The sequence below is a fragment of the Salarias fasciatus genome (assembly GCF_902148845.1).
Source record: "Salarias fasciatus chromosome 23 unlocalized genomic scaffold, fSalaFa1.1 super_scaffold_20, whole genome shotgun sequence".
Taxonomy (NCBI): Eukaryota; Metazoa; Chordata; class Actinopteri; order Blenniiformes; family Blenniidae; genus Salarias; species Salarias fasciatus.
This window is the reverse complement of record NW_021941230.1, coordinates 705,874-721,022: the sequence shown is the minus strand read 5'-3', so window position 1 is coordinate 721,022 and position 15,149 is coordinate 705,874. Positions and strand designations below refer to the sequence as shown.

The following is a 15,149-nucleotide window of genomic DNA, read 5'->3' as shown; positions in this document are numbered from 1 at the left end:
AAACAGATATTCAGGACTGGTTGATCCCTCTTCAGGGTTTAGGTCTCATGTTTGTTGTGTTCATTGGTCAGGATACTCACGATGCCATGGTGCTGAGGTGATGTCCTGATGCTTCACTGCAGTCACACTGCTGTAAACATACAGAAGAAAGACGGCATCAGATGAGTAATTAAGGTTGTAGATTGAGTAGAGCATTGTGGGGACACATGTTGGAACCCTGAAAGATCCGTAAACAGTTTGAGCAGAAATATGGAATAAATTAACAACACAGCAAGAAAAAAAAAAACCTTTCACAAAACGCTGTGTGATCTTTGTTTTTTGTTTTTTTTTTTCCAAATAGCTCTTGCATAGAAAGTGCTGTGTACCTTTCTTGGAAACATAAGGTTGTGTTTGAACTTGGGTGTCACTGAATTTTAGATCCCATTTTAGGGCCGGGGGGGGGGTCCCCTGTCTGTCCCTCACTTTGACATCCTGTCTCTTCCTCATATTGGCTACTTTTCTGTCCATCACGTTGACTCTCTGTCTGTCCACTTTGCTTCCGTGTCTCTTCCTCACTTTGTCTCCCTGTCTCAAGCTCTTGATGTCCTTGCTTGGCATTCATGGAATTATGTCAGATATCATGATATATAGTCATGTACAGTACCAGCTTTTCATTACAAAAGATACAAAGCATCTCTTAAGGTTTTTGTCTTACAGAATGAAAACTTTTAAAAACTGATTTTCCTTCTTGATCTCCGGCCAACTTGTTCTTCTCATACTCCTCTTTCATCTCTATGTTAGTATATGGAACTGTCTTTGACTCAGTGACATATCTCCATGTGTCTTTGACATGAGACGATACAGGACACTTCCCACTGCAAACAGTGCAGCGGCCATTTTTCAACACCTCACAAAGTCCTGCTGTCCAGGACACAGAGCATGGATAGTGACAGTTCTCCTCACAGGAAGTGCAGCAGACAGCTCCTGAATACGTGAAGAAGCTCCAGCCTCCAGTAGATAAGTCTTTTCTTTTTTGTATGACACCTCTCCATGACCACTGTATTTCTTATTCTCTCTCATCATTTCATTACATTCTCTCACAGCTTCCTGTTTCTGCTGGATCTCTCTTCTCTTCAGCTCTATCAGATGGATCCTCTCCTGCAGGTTTTGGATGCAGGCTGCCAGACGAACACGTTCATTCAGGACTCTGACAGTTTCATTCATTACCTGAGGAGTTGTTTCATCTAAGAAGGCAGTGAACTGGTCCATCCCTCTCTTGGAGATTTTCCATGCATGTTCCAAAATGAATTCTTCTTCCTCTGTTCTCTCTGTTTTCTGCAGGTTGTTAAACAGGAAGTGAGTGGGCTGCTTCTTCTTATTTCTGACACATTTGATTTTGGCTGCTTCAAGAGCCTTCAGAGCATTTTGAGGTGTGAGTCCATCTGACTGAGTCATCAGAGCCACAATGTTTCTCTCCATGTCTTTTCCAAACAGAGACATCACTGAGTTGAAGGCGTACAGCAGACGGTCACTCAGACGATTCTCACTTGACTTCAACACCAGACCCACAGCATGAACGCTGCACACGCCGTCCTCTGCTCGAAACAGGCCCAGCAGTCTTTCACAGATCATGGCGTCACGTTCAATCACTCTGGTGTCTCCAAATCCAGGAGTATCAATGATGGTCAGAGAGTAGGGTGGAGCGTTACCTTCATAACCAAAGATCTGGTACACCATAACATCTGAGGTCTGACTCTCAGTCTGATTAGAGTTCTCCTCCTCCTTCACCAGCTGGAACCAGACTTCATCCTCCCAGGTCACTCCCATCATGTGGTTGAACAGAGCATTGATCAGTGAAGACTTTCCAGTTCTTATTTCACCAACCAGCAGGACGGTTTTATTGGGCCTGTTCAGGTTTTTCTCTCCAACAGTCATTCTGGCCACAGTGCCAATCTTCTCCTTCCTGGGTTTCAACTGGTAGATTTTGGGACATCCTCCTGAGATCAGGGTGCTTCTGGAGACCAGGTCTTGGTATTTGGATGAGACGTTATTGATGCTGCAAAAAATAAAAAAATAGAAAATTAAAACCCAAACTGTCACTGAGATTTAATTTACCATGATGCATGTGAAATGAACAACAAGTAATAAACTGGCAAGAACAAGACCTACAACGACCCACAAGACCCACAATGTCTACAAGAAGGAAAACACCATCTAAACCCAGCTCGGAGTCCTTCAGAAGTTATTTAGATCCAAACGATGTAGCCGCACTAGCGGGGGTGCCACAGCAATGGAGCGTTAGCGCGGGACATAATCTCTGCAAAGTCGCTCATTTCGGCTGTATTTCTTCATCCATCGGCGCTGGGTTGCCTTTCGGTCGGAAGGGGGGCCTCCGGCGGTGTCCCGCGGCCTGGCTCTGAGCGCGCATCCGCCGGGCGGCGGAGATCTGGATTCTCCCGGCGAGGAGAGAGCTCCGGCCGTCGCGCGTCCGGCGTGGAGCGTGCATCCGCCGGGGAGCAGAGATACGCATCCTCCCGGCGAGGAGAGACATCCAGCGGCCCAGCGGCCGCGTGTGAGCCGTGCGTCTTCGCCGGTTTCCGGAGCCTCCGTGGAGCAGCTGAGGGCCGTCTTCCAACTCGGCCCCTGGAAGTCAGACGCCGGGGCACCGTGACAGCTGAGGCCGACTCAAAGTGCCTTTCTGCTGGGGAGAGGAGCACCGCAACGTTCCCATCTGAGCCAATTGTGGCTAAGTTAGCGAAAACTATCAGCTCTTCAGATGACCCACCTGAAGACGGTAGACGAGCTGACTTTATGATAACACTGGCGATGGATGAAGAAATCCAGCCGAAATGAGCGACTTTGCAGAGATTATGTCCCGCGCTAATGTCCTGCATGTCCTGCTGTGGCACCCCCGCTAGTGCGGCTACATCGTTTGGATCGAAATAACTTCTGAAGGACTCCGAGCTGCACCATGTTTGTCTGAGTGAGTATATGAGCATGCACACACCTATAAATAAGGTCCAGATGTCAAAAAACCGGAGTTGCCCTTTAAGTGGAGCTATAAATGTCTGTGGTACTCACTATTTTTTTAAATAAACACACTGAAATGTATTTCAGATGTTGTTGTTTTTTTTTTTTTTTTTTTTTTTTTTTGGTGTTTATTGATATGAAGTGTCTCTTACAAATGCAGCCTGCAGCCAAATATATTCTGTCAAAATGAACAAAATGACCGTAGTGCAAACAAAATATAAACTTAAGAGGAGAAAATAAAGTTAATACTACAGAATAAATAGTAGTTTTTCAAAACTACATAAAAGAGTGTATAAAACTTGCAAAATGTTTGACATGAAAAAATGTGCATATTAAGACGATGTTATTTGTAAAAATACTCTCAAAATGAACACAAATAACAGTAGTGCAAACAGAAAAACAGAATAAAAGGGGGAAATACAAATATAAAAGGAGAACATTTCTAAATATATCCTATAAACACAGCAAACAACACAAATGAAGAAAATACAGTAAGTTGATAGCCGTTCAAACCGTTAATAACTGCGATTTTTTTTTCAAGATAACATTAAGCGTAAATTGATACATATCAACCCTTTTCGGCATTTCAGCATTTTTCCTTGCTTTCTGAAGCTCTAATCATACATCTTCTCCTGCTCCTGTCTGGTTTTGTTACGTGTTTGTTTACACTCGTGAGCGGTCAACATGTCCGCCACTCCCCACAATGCAAAGCGTGATCCCAAGCCCTATTAAGAGAAGTTTGTGCTTTAAATTGTTTTATTTGCGTTGTTCTAACGATCAGGTCGGGATGTGTGAAGAGTCCTTCAAGCAGTACAGTCAGTGGTGATTAGCATTAGCTTCAGTAGTTAAAGAGCATTTCTGTTCTGTCTGCTGTCAGCAGCTCAGAGGAGTTTTAAATGCCGAGATCATTTTTCAGATCCTCGGTTGAACATCCATTAGTGCAAACAACAAACCCAGGAAGAGTAATAAGAATTTACCAATTAAATTAATAGCCCCTATTCAGTGATTAGCATTTCTGTTCCATTAGAGGATCCAGGTTCTCCACAGCGTTCTCCACATTAACCACTCATTAATCCACCTTTCTGCTCTAAACCAAACTCTAAGATAAAGAACACAGGAAGTTCTGCTCCAAACTAAAATCTAAATGAATGAAGAACACTGAGAAATTTCCACGCTAAACGTCTAAGCAGGAAACAATGGACACTGAGTGATCAGAGTGATGATTGTCAATTTAATTAATGTCACTATTAATGTCACTAGTTTCACCAGGTTACACATCCACAGAGGCCTTCCAGGTTTGAGTTACAGCAGCAGTGTTGCTTTACCCCTCATGCACACTGGATGCGGTCCGGCTGCGGTCCGGTACACCGCAGGAAAACATCCTGATGGGAAATGTGAACACTGAATCCTCAGAGTCAGTGAGTCATGTCATAATGAAATGTCCAGCGTAGTCAGAACAGAGAAAAACATTGTTTATAAATTTGGAAAAGTTGGGATTAAAAACATTTTCACTTGCAACAACACTGGGTGAGGGATTGAGTGAGAGGGAGATAGCACGGACAGTAGTTCACTTTCTTCTGAGAACGGGTCTGAACAGCAGGATTTGGGCCCCAGAAGATGAAGCTGTAATAGCACAAATCACCTGTGTGTGGCAGCACTGCACCGAGTTGTGCCTAGTCTGCTGCAAGAAGAAGAAGAAGAAGAAGTGGGGAGGGGCTGCTGCACCGCTGTTTCTCATACATGAAGCGCAGCGTGCGTACACACACACTCACTCACTCACTCGCGCACATTACTCTCTTCTTTCTTTTTTTTTTCCCCTGCACCTCGTGGTCTACCTGATCGACTGGTTGAGCACTGCTGTTCTAACGCGTATAATGACTACATCACGTTGTTTGTTCTGTTTTCTTACAGAAGTAAAAAAAAAAATAGAATATTAAGGCAAAAACACGACACAAATTTTATTTTGAAATCACTTATTTTGGAACAACTATCGTGTTTCCTTCTGGCGCCCGACTTGCTTCTGTCTGAATTGATGCAGTCGGGCTGCGGCATGCGGAAAAATAGGATCCTTGCGGAAATATTACGGAGCTCGCAAGGGCTCCGGAGCCGGACCGGAGCCGGACCGCGGCCGGTCTGCACCACAGCATTGATTTTAATGACTACAGATTAGCTGCAGTGTCCGCTCCGCAGCCGTACTGCATCCAGTGTGCATCAGGGGTTAGTCTGGGATGATGTTTGAAGACTTCCTGTCTGGACAGTAGTTTCCTACATGGTGAAGAGGAAGCTGCTTTGCAGGGTTTGTGATTGGGAGTCATGAACAGGTCCTCATGAATCACTGTACTTCCTGAAGCCACTAGATGGCGCTCTTGGCTTTAAGCTGGAGGCTGAAAAACTGGGATGAAGTGTGTTTTAAAACATTTCTTGTCAAACAGTCAGCACCATCCAGTGGCTTCAGAAAGTAACTACAGCTGTTCGTGCAGCTTTTCTGCCCATCTCTAGTGATTGGTCTGATTTCTCCAGACTCCTTCCTGTGAACACATTGATCACCAGTGGAACCCTGAGCTGAATGACTGAGTTGATAACAGGCTCTAACAGGATTCACAGCACCACTAACAAGGATGACACATGTCCAGGTCAGTCAGGGTCAGTCAGCCAGGAAACAGATATTCAGGACTGGTTGATCCCTCTTCAGGGTTTAGGTCTCATGTTTGTTGTGTTCATTGGTCAGGATACTCACAATGCCATGGTGCTGAGGTGATGTCCTGATGCTTCACTGCAGTCACACTGCTGTAAACATACAGAAGAAAGACGGCATCAGATGAGTAATTAAGGTTGTAGATTGAGTAGAGCATTGTGGGGACACATGTTGGAACCCTGAAAGATCCGTAAACAGTTTGAGCAGAAATATGGAATAAATTAACAACACAGCAAGAAAAAAAAAAAAAAACCTTTCACAAAACGCTGTGTGATCTTTGTTTTTTGTTTTTTGTTTTTTCCAAATAGCTCTTGCATAGAAAGTGCTGTGTACCTTTCTTGGAAACATAAGGTTGTGTTTGAACTTGGGTGTCACTGAATTTTAGGTCCCATTTTAGGGCCGGGGGGGGGTCCCCTGTCTGTCCCTCACTTTGACTCCATCTGTCCCTCACTTTGACTTCCCCTGACTTTGACAGTTTGAGCAGAAATGTGGAATAAATTAACAACACAGCAAAATAAAATAAAAAAAACAAACAAACAAACAAAAAAACCTTTCACAAAACGCTATGTGATCTTTTACTTTTTTCAAATAGCTTTTGCATAGAAAGTGCTGTGTACCTTTCTTGGAAACGTAAGGTTGTGTTTGAACTTGAGTGTCACTGAATTTCAGGAGTGACCGATATGTAAGTAAGTAAAATTTGTATAATGCTTTTCACAGCCAGAGTGTCACAAAGTGCTTCACAGTTTAAAAATCACAAAAAAGACGATTCACAGTACATGAGAACATATATAAAAAGGACGAGTTGCTACCAAGACAATGCTGACTGGGGTCCAGAATGCCTTCTGAAACAAGTCTGTCTTTAAGAGTTTTTTGAAGGCATCCACCGAGTCCAGGGAGCGCAGATCTGGAGGAAGCTCATTCTGGAGGCGCGGAGCAGTGGATGTAAAAGAGTGGTCACCCCTGGTTTTAAAGTGAGTCCGGGGGACTCTCAGAAGGTTCTGGTCAGAGGACCTCAGGCTTTGGGCCGAGCTGTAGGGTGTGATGAGGTTTTTGAAGTACATAGGAGCCTGGCCATGTAGAGCTCGGAAAGTCGGCACCAAGATTTTAACCTGGATACGGAATGCAACAGGGAGCCAGTGGAGGGATTTTAACATGGGTGTGATGTGGGACCTCCTGTTGGTGCTGGTCAGCAGCCTCGCAGCTGAGTTTTAAACATACTGGAGGCGGGCCAGCTCCTTCCTGTTAAGGCAAGTGAATAGGCTGTTACAATAGTCGAGCCGCGAGGATATAAAGGCATGAATGATCATTTCAAGCTCGTTTTTTGACACTATGTGTCTGAGCTTAGTGATATTGCGAAGCTGGAAGAAACAGGTTCTTACCAGCTGCCTCGAGTGGCGGTCTAGTGACATGGCACTGTGAAAGATCACCCCAAGGTTCCTCAATTCGGTCTTGGTTGAGGGGCTCAGATCACCAAGGTGCTGCTTAATAGTGGGAATGGCACTGTCTGGGGCAATAATGAGGGTCTCTGTTTTTTCTGACTTTAGTTGGAGGCTGTTGTCACTGAGCCGCTGCTTGATGAGTGACAAGCAGTTTATCAGGGAGCTCAGTTTGTGGGCTTCAGAGGGCTTGAATCAGCAGTACAGCTGTAGGTCATCTGCAAATAGGTGGTACGAGACATCACTGAACTGCTGAATTATCTGACCCAGTGGAAGCAAATACAGAAGGAACAGGAGGGGTCCCAGAACAGAGCCCTGAGGCACGCCGTACTGCAGGCTGGCTGGCTCAGACATGATGTTGTTGGCTGACACTGAAGCTCCTACCTGTCACATATGAGGAGAACCATTTGAGCACTGGACCTGACAGGCCAATCAGGTCCTGTAGCCTGTTTATCAGGGTCTGATGGTCAACCGTGTCAAAGGCTGAGGACAGGTCCACCAGGACTAGCACTGTGCACCTCCCCGAGTCAGCAGACATCAGGATGTCGCAAGACACTTTCAGCACGGCGGTCTCTGCAGAGTGTTGTTTGCGAAAGCCTGACTGAAAAATGTCATAGATGTCATACTCTTGTAAAAAAGATGTGAGCTGGGTCGCCACCACCTTTTCTAACAATTTGGACAGATTGGGGAGTTTAGATATCGGCCTGTGGTTTTTAAGTTCGTGATGGTCCAAGTTTGGTTTCTTAAGTTTTGGTTCTATGACTGCATGCTTGAAGGAGGAAGGAAAGACACAGGAAGCTAGCAACAAGTTGAACATTTTGGTCACCCATGGTCCGATTGTGTTGAAAGCATTCACAGTGAGCTTAGATGGTAAAACATCGACAGGACTGGAGGAGGATTTCGTCTATATGCCTCTGTCATCTGTCCTCTGACCACATCGTCTCTCAGTCATGTGTCCCTACTCCAAACATCCTAAAAGGTAAAGTCACAATGTCACTCAGTGCTGCTGGACTGCAGCTACTAGAAGTAAGAAACTCATGATTTCCACTTTTTAGTGAAATCTTTAGAACGGTCTCTGTTCTATGATCCTCTATCTCAGGTCTCTGTCTGTTCCTGTCTGTCCTCCACTTTGACTCCCTGTCTCAAGCTCTTGATGTCCTTACATGGCATTCATGGAAGTATATCAGATATCATGATATACAGTACTGATGTGCAGATTAAGCTTCATGACCAACTGTCTTGATTTTCTGAAGCCACTAGGTGGCACTCTTGGCTCTAAGATAGAGGCTCGAGGACTGACAATAAAGTGAGCTCTGAAATGTTTTTTGAACAGTTAGCACCATCTAGTGGCTTCAGAAAATAAAGACAGTGGTTCATGAAGCTTCATCTGCACATCACTAATGTATAGTCATGTACAGTACCAGATTTTCATTTAGAAAAGATAAAAAGAATCTGTTAAGGTTTTTGTCACACAGAATGAAGACTTTTAAGAACTGATTTTCAGATCTATAAAGGCTCATTCATCATTAACTGTTTAACCATAACTTAACCCTGACAGTAGTTTTTTCTCTAACATTAGACCTTTACTCATGCCCTGTCCATCTTCTACCTCTCCAGGCCCTTTCTACAGTCCTGCTTCTGAACACACTGACTGTCCTCAGAGTTTCATGTCTAAGGTTCAGCTCCTGAGGAGCAGTTTGGTCCTTTTCAACACCGAATGGGAAATAAAATCCACTGATTGGCAGCGTTGGTAATAACGGCGTTGGATTATAATGGTGTTAGTAACGGTGTTCTTTTTTTCAGTAATGAATAATGTTATGAATTACTTTTGTCATCGTTGCAAGCGGTGTGTCTGCTTCTGCTGCACACATCAGCTGCAGGAGGGGGGGTTGGTGGGGGGGGGGGGTGAACACGGATGATTATTGGCTGGTGGGTGGATCATGCCCTGCTCACGTGTCTCACTTGGTAAACACCAAGTGAACTGCCGGTAAACACAACAAGACAGAGACAATAGCGTGGAGCTCGTCGAGCCTCAGACCTTCAAAGGTCGCGTTCTGAAACTGGAAGCTTCACTGGAAGACTTTATCCACGTCTGCCTCCAGCAGCACCTCACATCAACACATGCTAGCATGACACTTGCTGCTAACCCCATGCTAACCCCATGCTAACCCCATGCTAACCCACCTCGAGCCCAAATGCAGCCAGGAGGGAGACGAGGCGCTCTGTTAAAACGAGCAACGCTCCAGGTGACCAGAGCCGAGCTGAACACTCTGACTGCAGGTACTCTGGTACACAGTAACTAATGTACAGTTACAGAGATTAGCACCACTTAATGGCCAGAGGTTTACACTTGTGTTTTCTTAACAGGCTGCAGTTTAGTTCAAATAAATACCAAATGTTCTAAAATACTGTATAAAGTGTTTTTATTCTTCAATCATTTGATGTGAACATCTGATGTCATAGATGTTATAGAATGTGGTAATGTGTAGAACATGAAAAATAACATTGCTGAGTAACTAATTCCTTTTACAATGAGGTACCTCACTTACTACTTCAATTACTTTTTGGGAGAAGTAATTTGTAATTTTAACTAATTACTTTTTAAAAGTAACTTGCCCAACACTGGTTTTAATGCCAGTCATTATTTTAGACGGGCTTGTTTTTATGGAACATAATGTAGATCATGTAGGTAACTACTGGTTCTCCCACCTGACCTTCCTCACAGAAATTTATATCATATCATTTCAGACAGTGTTTATATTTTCTTTCATTCTCAACATTTTTATTGCCGTCTGGTTCGCTAACGTTGGCCCGGCTGCTAATAGTCACTTTTCCCCCCATATCTAATAGTTGAGAGCTGAGCTGTTGAGGCTCATCATTATTATTAATTTAGAGCATCACAGGAGAGGAATGCTGCTGTGAACATCAGCACTGCTGGAATTCACTCAGATGTTTATGATCACATTGCATTTTGCCTTTCAGCATTCCACTGTAATGACAATAAACAACAAATAAACATCCAGTTTGCAAATCTGAAACAAGGACCTTGTATATTCTGAGTGCACTCTAGTGGAAAACACACATGTACCTCTTTGTTTTTTTATTTATGTTATCATTTCATTTTATTCTAGGAATGATGTGTTTTTATTATTAGAGAATAAGTGGAGTCACAGACACTTTTCAGACGTACTGTTGAAGTTTCTAAACCCCCCCTGGACATTCAACCACGTCTGGCTCCACCTCAGCAACACAATCCACCAGTGAGGCAGCAGATTCAAGGCTCCTCCTGGCTCCACCTCAGAATCAAGCGCTCCTCCTCCTGCCTCCACCTCAGAATCAAGCGCTCCTCCTCCTGCCTCCACCTCAGAATCAAGCGCTCCTCCTCCTGGCTCCACCTCAGAATCAAGCGCTCCTCCTCCTGCCTCCACCTCAGAATCAAGCGCTCCTCCTCCTGGCTCCACCTCAGAATCAAGCGCTCCTCCTGCCTCCACCTCAGAATCAAGCGCTCCTCCTCCTGGCTCCACCTCAGAATCAAGCGCTCCTCCTCCTGGCTCCACCTCAGAATCAAGCGCTCCTCCTGCCTCCACCTCAGAATCAAGCGCTCCTCCTCCTGCCTCCACCTCAGAATCAAGCGCTCCTCCTCCTGCCTCCACCTCAGAATCAAGCACTCCTCCTCCTGGCTCCACCTCAGAATCAAGCGCTCCTCCTCCTGGCTCCACCTCAGAATCAAGCGCTCCTCCTCCTGGCTCCACCTCAGAATCAAGCGCTCCTCCTCCTGGCTCCACCTCAGAATCAAGCGCTCCTCCTGCCTCCACCTCAGAATCAAGCGCTCCTCCTCCTGCCTCCACCTCAGAATCAAGCGCTCCTCCTCCTGGCTCCACCTCAGAATCAAGCGCTCCTCCTCCTGGCTCCACCTCAGAATCAAGCGCTCCTCCTGCCTCCACCTCAGAATCAAGCGCTCCTCCTCCTGCCTCCACCTCAGAATCAAGCGCTCCTCCTCCTGCCTCCACCTCAGAATCAAGCGCTCCTCCTCCTGGCTCCACCTCAGCTACACTTTCATTATAGCAGAACTTTCTCCCAACCTGCTCTGAGACTCTTTGCCACTGTTCCTGTTCCAGTGGCTGCTGCTGAAAGAAGCTTGATGTTTGGTTTTGTCTCATTTGCACTTCATGTTATAAGTATTCATATTGTGTTTCAGAGATCCGTTTATTTCTTCCTTTTGTTGGTAACATTTCTCTAGAATTTTTCTTGTTAACTGTGCTGATTGAGAATTTTCTGTCTTTAAATAATAAAGAATTGTCAAAGACAAAGCTGTCAGCTTTGTTGTGAGTATAACGGGCCGCCACCTAAAACCTTGCAGAGGGCGCCGGATTGGTTCAGGCCAGGCCTGCATTAAACTATAGATACTACACTTTTTATTACATTTATCTCAACACAGTGGATAAATTGACTGGTGGGTAGAAATGAACTCATCATTTACAGTCAATAACTAACCTTCATCAGCTGTTGACACTGAGGGAGGAAAACCATGAATTATCGTGGAGAACATGCACCTTCTTCTTTTTCTTTTACAATATTTTTTTTTTCATAAATGTTATTGGATTGAATGCTTGATGGTTTCCATGGACACCTGGTCTCTGATCATTTGGGTCATTTGTTATTTTTTTTTTTTAAAGTTTCTGAGTTAAAAAAATCCTGGAGAACAAAGGAGAAAAGTAGAGAGACTCACCTGCTGCTGCTGTGATGAGAATGAGCTGCTGTCTGGATGCTCACAAGCTTTATACACACCACCCAAACACACCAGAGGTCATGTGATTTCACAGAAACTGGACTCTTCAAGGAAGCATGCACACACACACACACACACACACACACACACACACACACACACACACACACACACACACACACACACACACAGACAACGGTCAAATGGTCACTCTGACTCAACATATTCTTGTTTCTTTTGGAATTCTTTTGCCGAAACGCCGAGCAATGTGAAGCACAATATTTCCGACTTTAGCCACATTCTGATGTGCTTTTTGTGGTGCTGCTCCAAACCGTTTGGGACTTAGTTACGCCAAGAAATCAGTGTCAGAAGAATAATTTTCTTTTTTATGAAAATATAATCCCTGGACGTGGCCCAGCTCGGACAGTAATCGTCGCCAGGGGCAGGCACAAAGAATCAAAGAAAAAGAACATGAGATACAGTACATTCTCCATGTTTTTCCCTTCAGTTCTCCTTGTTTTCCTCGTAATGTTCCTGTAGTAATAATGTCACTGGCCCCGTGCAGCTCTTCATCAGAAATATTGTAGCAGCTGCAGAACACTGTAGACGCTTCGCAGACGCACAAGGATTATGGGATATTACTTCCTGAGACTTTATTTCTAAATTCAGTGACGCTGTACTTGGTCCCTCTGTATTTCTGTTCTGTTATCATGACGTCGTTTCTCTCCCTTATCGTTGCAATGTTGTTATTGTTTCATTCTAGCATGTTTTGTCTTTACTCTACGACACCATGAAAGAGAGGAATGTTTCAGTCAACCACAACCCTCAGTTGTCATGGAGACTGAAGTACACACTGAAATAGTTGAGTACTGAGTTGGTCTCAAGTCTGAATGATCATTACACTGTGAACATTATGAGCACCACGCTGGATTATACAGCTGGATTAGTGAACCCTGGACATTTCTGTAAGTTGTATAAAACGTTCCTGGAATTAGTATCGGTAACACTTTACTTGAAGCACCCGGTGTAACACATTATAAGTAGTTATAAACACTCCTACATGATCACAATGCTTTATAACTCAATATACAGCATAGGATTAGGATTAGGGTTAGATCCTGGCATTGTGATCATCTATGAATGTTTATAACTATAGCTACACGTGTTATAATGGCATTATAATGCTTTACAAATGTACTTATATTGTGTTATACAGGGGGGCTTCAAGTAAAGTGTTACCTTAGTATCATGATAGAAAAGGAGGACATGTCCGGGACGAACACGACACTAATTATGACCAGACCTCAGAGCTGGGATTTATGGCTCTTTGAGGGATCCGGTTCAAGAGGAGCTGCTCCTTTGGAAGAGTCATTCAAAAGACTCCTTGACAAATGTCATGTGATCTCTATTAGTGAGGAGTCAGTCTGTTATTTTCTGACATCTGACTCTGTGACTGTCGGTTCTGAGTTTTTCATGCGGTGGTGGAGGTTATTTGATGTCCCAGATTACAAAGAGATGTTTCTTTGACACTTATTACATTTTACTTTATCTTGTTCTTCATCCCCAGAAAAGTGCATCCAAATGCTGCTATGTGTTCTTTGACTGAGCATTCCATGTCTTGTGTGTGTGTGTTTGATAAAGTGATAAATGTGGTTTTTCTGGTTCTAACTGGTTTCCTTGTGAACTGGTCACTGACTTCCTCCAAACATTTCCTGCTGCTGCTGCAGCTGCTTCTGGAAGCAGCAGATGTTGAAATCAACATGGATTTCTGTTAGGATTTAACATCTACCAGCAAAAAGGGACGTGAAAGAAACCCACCTACCAGTTAAGAGGGGAATCAGTTTGTCCAAAACACCTGATCTGCTCCAGATGCTCCTCCTTCTCTTAGCGGTGTTCTATTGACTGGATCGTGCTGTGAAAAAGTGAAACCAGAGATGTCGTCAGTGGTTCACATGAAGGCAGCGCTGACAGCTCAGACTCAACAGGAACACAGGAAACACGTGGAGGAAGCGAGGACACATTAACGGTGATCTGGTTTTCATCATTCATTTCAAAGAGCCGGTCACACCAATGACTTGACTGAGAAAGTCACTCCATTATTCAAGAGAAAGAAGAACGAAGGTGAAGCAGCCTTTAGTTCCTCCACTCCTCACACTTCCTGCTGAGTCTGACACCCTCACTTCTTTAAATGAGGCCTGAAAACACTCCTCAGCTCAAGATTTCATTAAACCAGAGCCGGCCCATGGCATCGGCAGTCCAGGCAAATGCTCAGTGCAGCGTCCATCAGGGGGCGCCGCTGCACCAGCAGCACAAATGGGAGAGAAAAAAAGGTATAACTGTCACTATTTGCCTAAGTAGTTGTACACTGTAAAAAAGAATGAGTTGACTCAACTTAACTAAATCAAGTCATGTTGTTGCTTTGACCGAGTTAATTTGAGTCAACTCAAAGTGTTAAGTTAACTAGACAACAAAGTACAAGTTGATGCAACGTGCAGTCTGTTGACTCAACTTCCTGTATCAAGTAAGTTGGACTAGAAAATATTATTTAGGGTAACTTAGAGATGTTGGTTGAATGTATTTTATCAAGTTCCTATAAACGTTGCTCTAGTTGGCTCGACAATAAATATACAATTGATACAACTAACGGTTTGTTGACTCAACTTCCTGTATCAAGTAATGTGGACTGGAAAAGATTAATTGAGAGAACTAAAGAAGATGTTGGTTGAACTTATTTTATCAAGTTAAGTTTTTTTTTTTCACTTTTATTAGCAGGTTACTTGTGGCTTAGAGAAATTGATGGATTTACCTTTTCTTGGTCCCTGGGGTTGACAAAATGATTTGTTTTTTGTTGTAGCTTTAAATGTGAAAATACAGATAAAAATAAGCAAGCTAATACCTATCAATAAACTACATGACAAAAAGCCAGTCAAACTATAATTATATCTTAGAAATTTCAACACCAGAAAAAAATTGCTGAACAAGATCTTTCAATCAAGAGCCTTTATTAAAACCTTAACTCCAGCTCCAACCAGGTTTGCTTTAAAATAAAGATGAATGGATGTGGAGACATAAAAAAAGATCATACCTGGGGCTGCCCAAAAACTGATATTGCACATCCCACACAAAAATGTGAATTCTCATAAAAACAATTACTAATACATGAAAAAAAAAACAGCCTTCTTTTGAATAAAAACAATAAGTCACTGAGGTACATCAAATACAAAAGAGAAAAATGCATATCTGAGAAACTTGCTCAAAATTCTGATTCTGAAAACATTCA

The 15,149-nt window shown here is 43.6% G+C and overlaps 1 protein-coding gene across 6 annotated transcripts in view; it reads right to left on the bottom strand.

The window, feature by feature from the left end:
- LOC115383790 (uncharacterized) overlaps positions 1 to 15,149 on the bottom strand; it is a 161,572-nt gene that overhangs the window by 51,534 nt on the left and 94,889 nt on the right. For 4 of the 6 annotated variants that reach the window (XM_030085979.1, XM_030085978.1, XM_030085974.1 and 1 more), the window contains exons 4-5: positions 1,207 to 2,035; positions 81 to 130 (exon numbers count right to left, since the gene is read on the bottom strand). In XM_030085979.1, coding sequence (XP_029941839.1) covers positions 81 to 130; positions 1,207 to 2,035 — 879 coding nt within the window. Of the gene's footprint in view, positions 1 to 80; positions 131 to 1,206; positions 2,036 to 5,746; positions 5,797 to 15,149 lie in introns of all 6 variants that reach the window. The other 2 variants (XM_030085977.1, XM_030085981.1) reach the window with 2 other exon arrangements.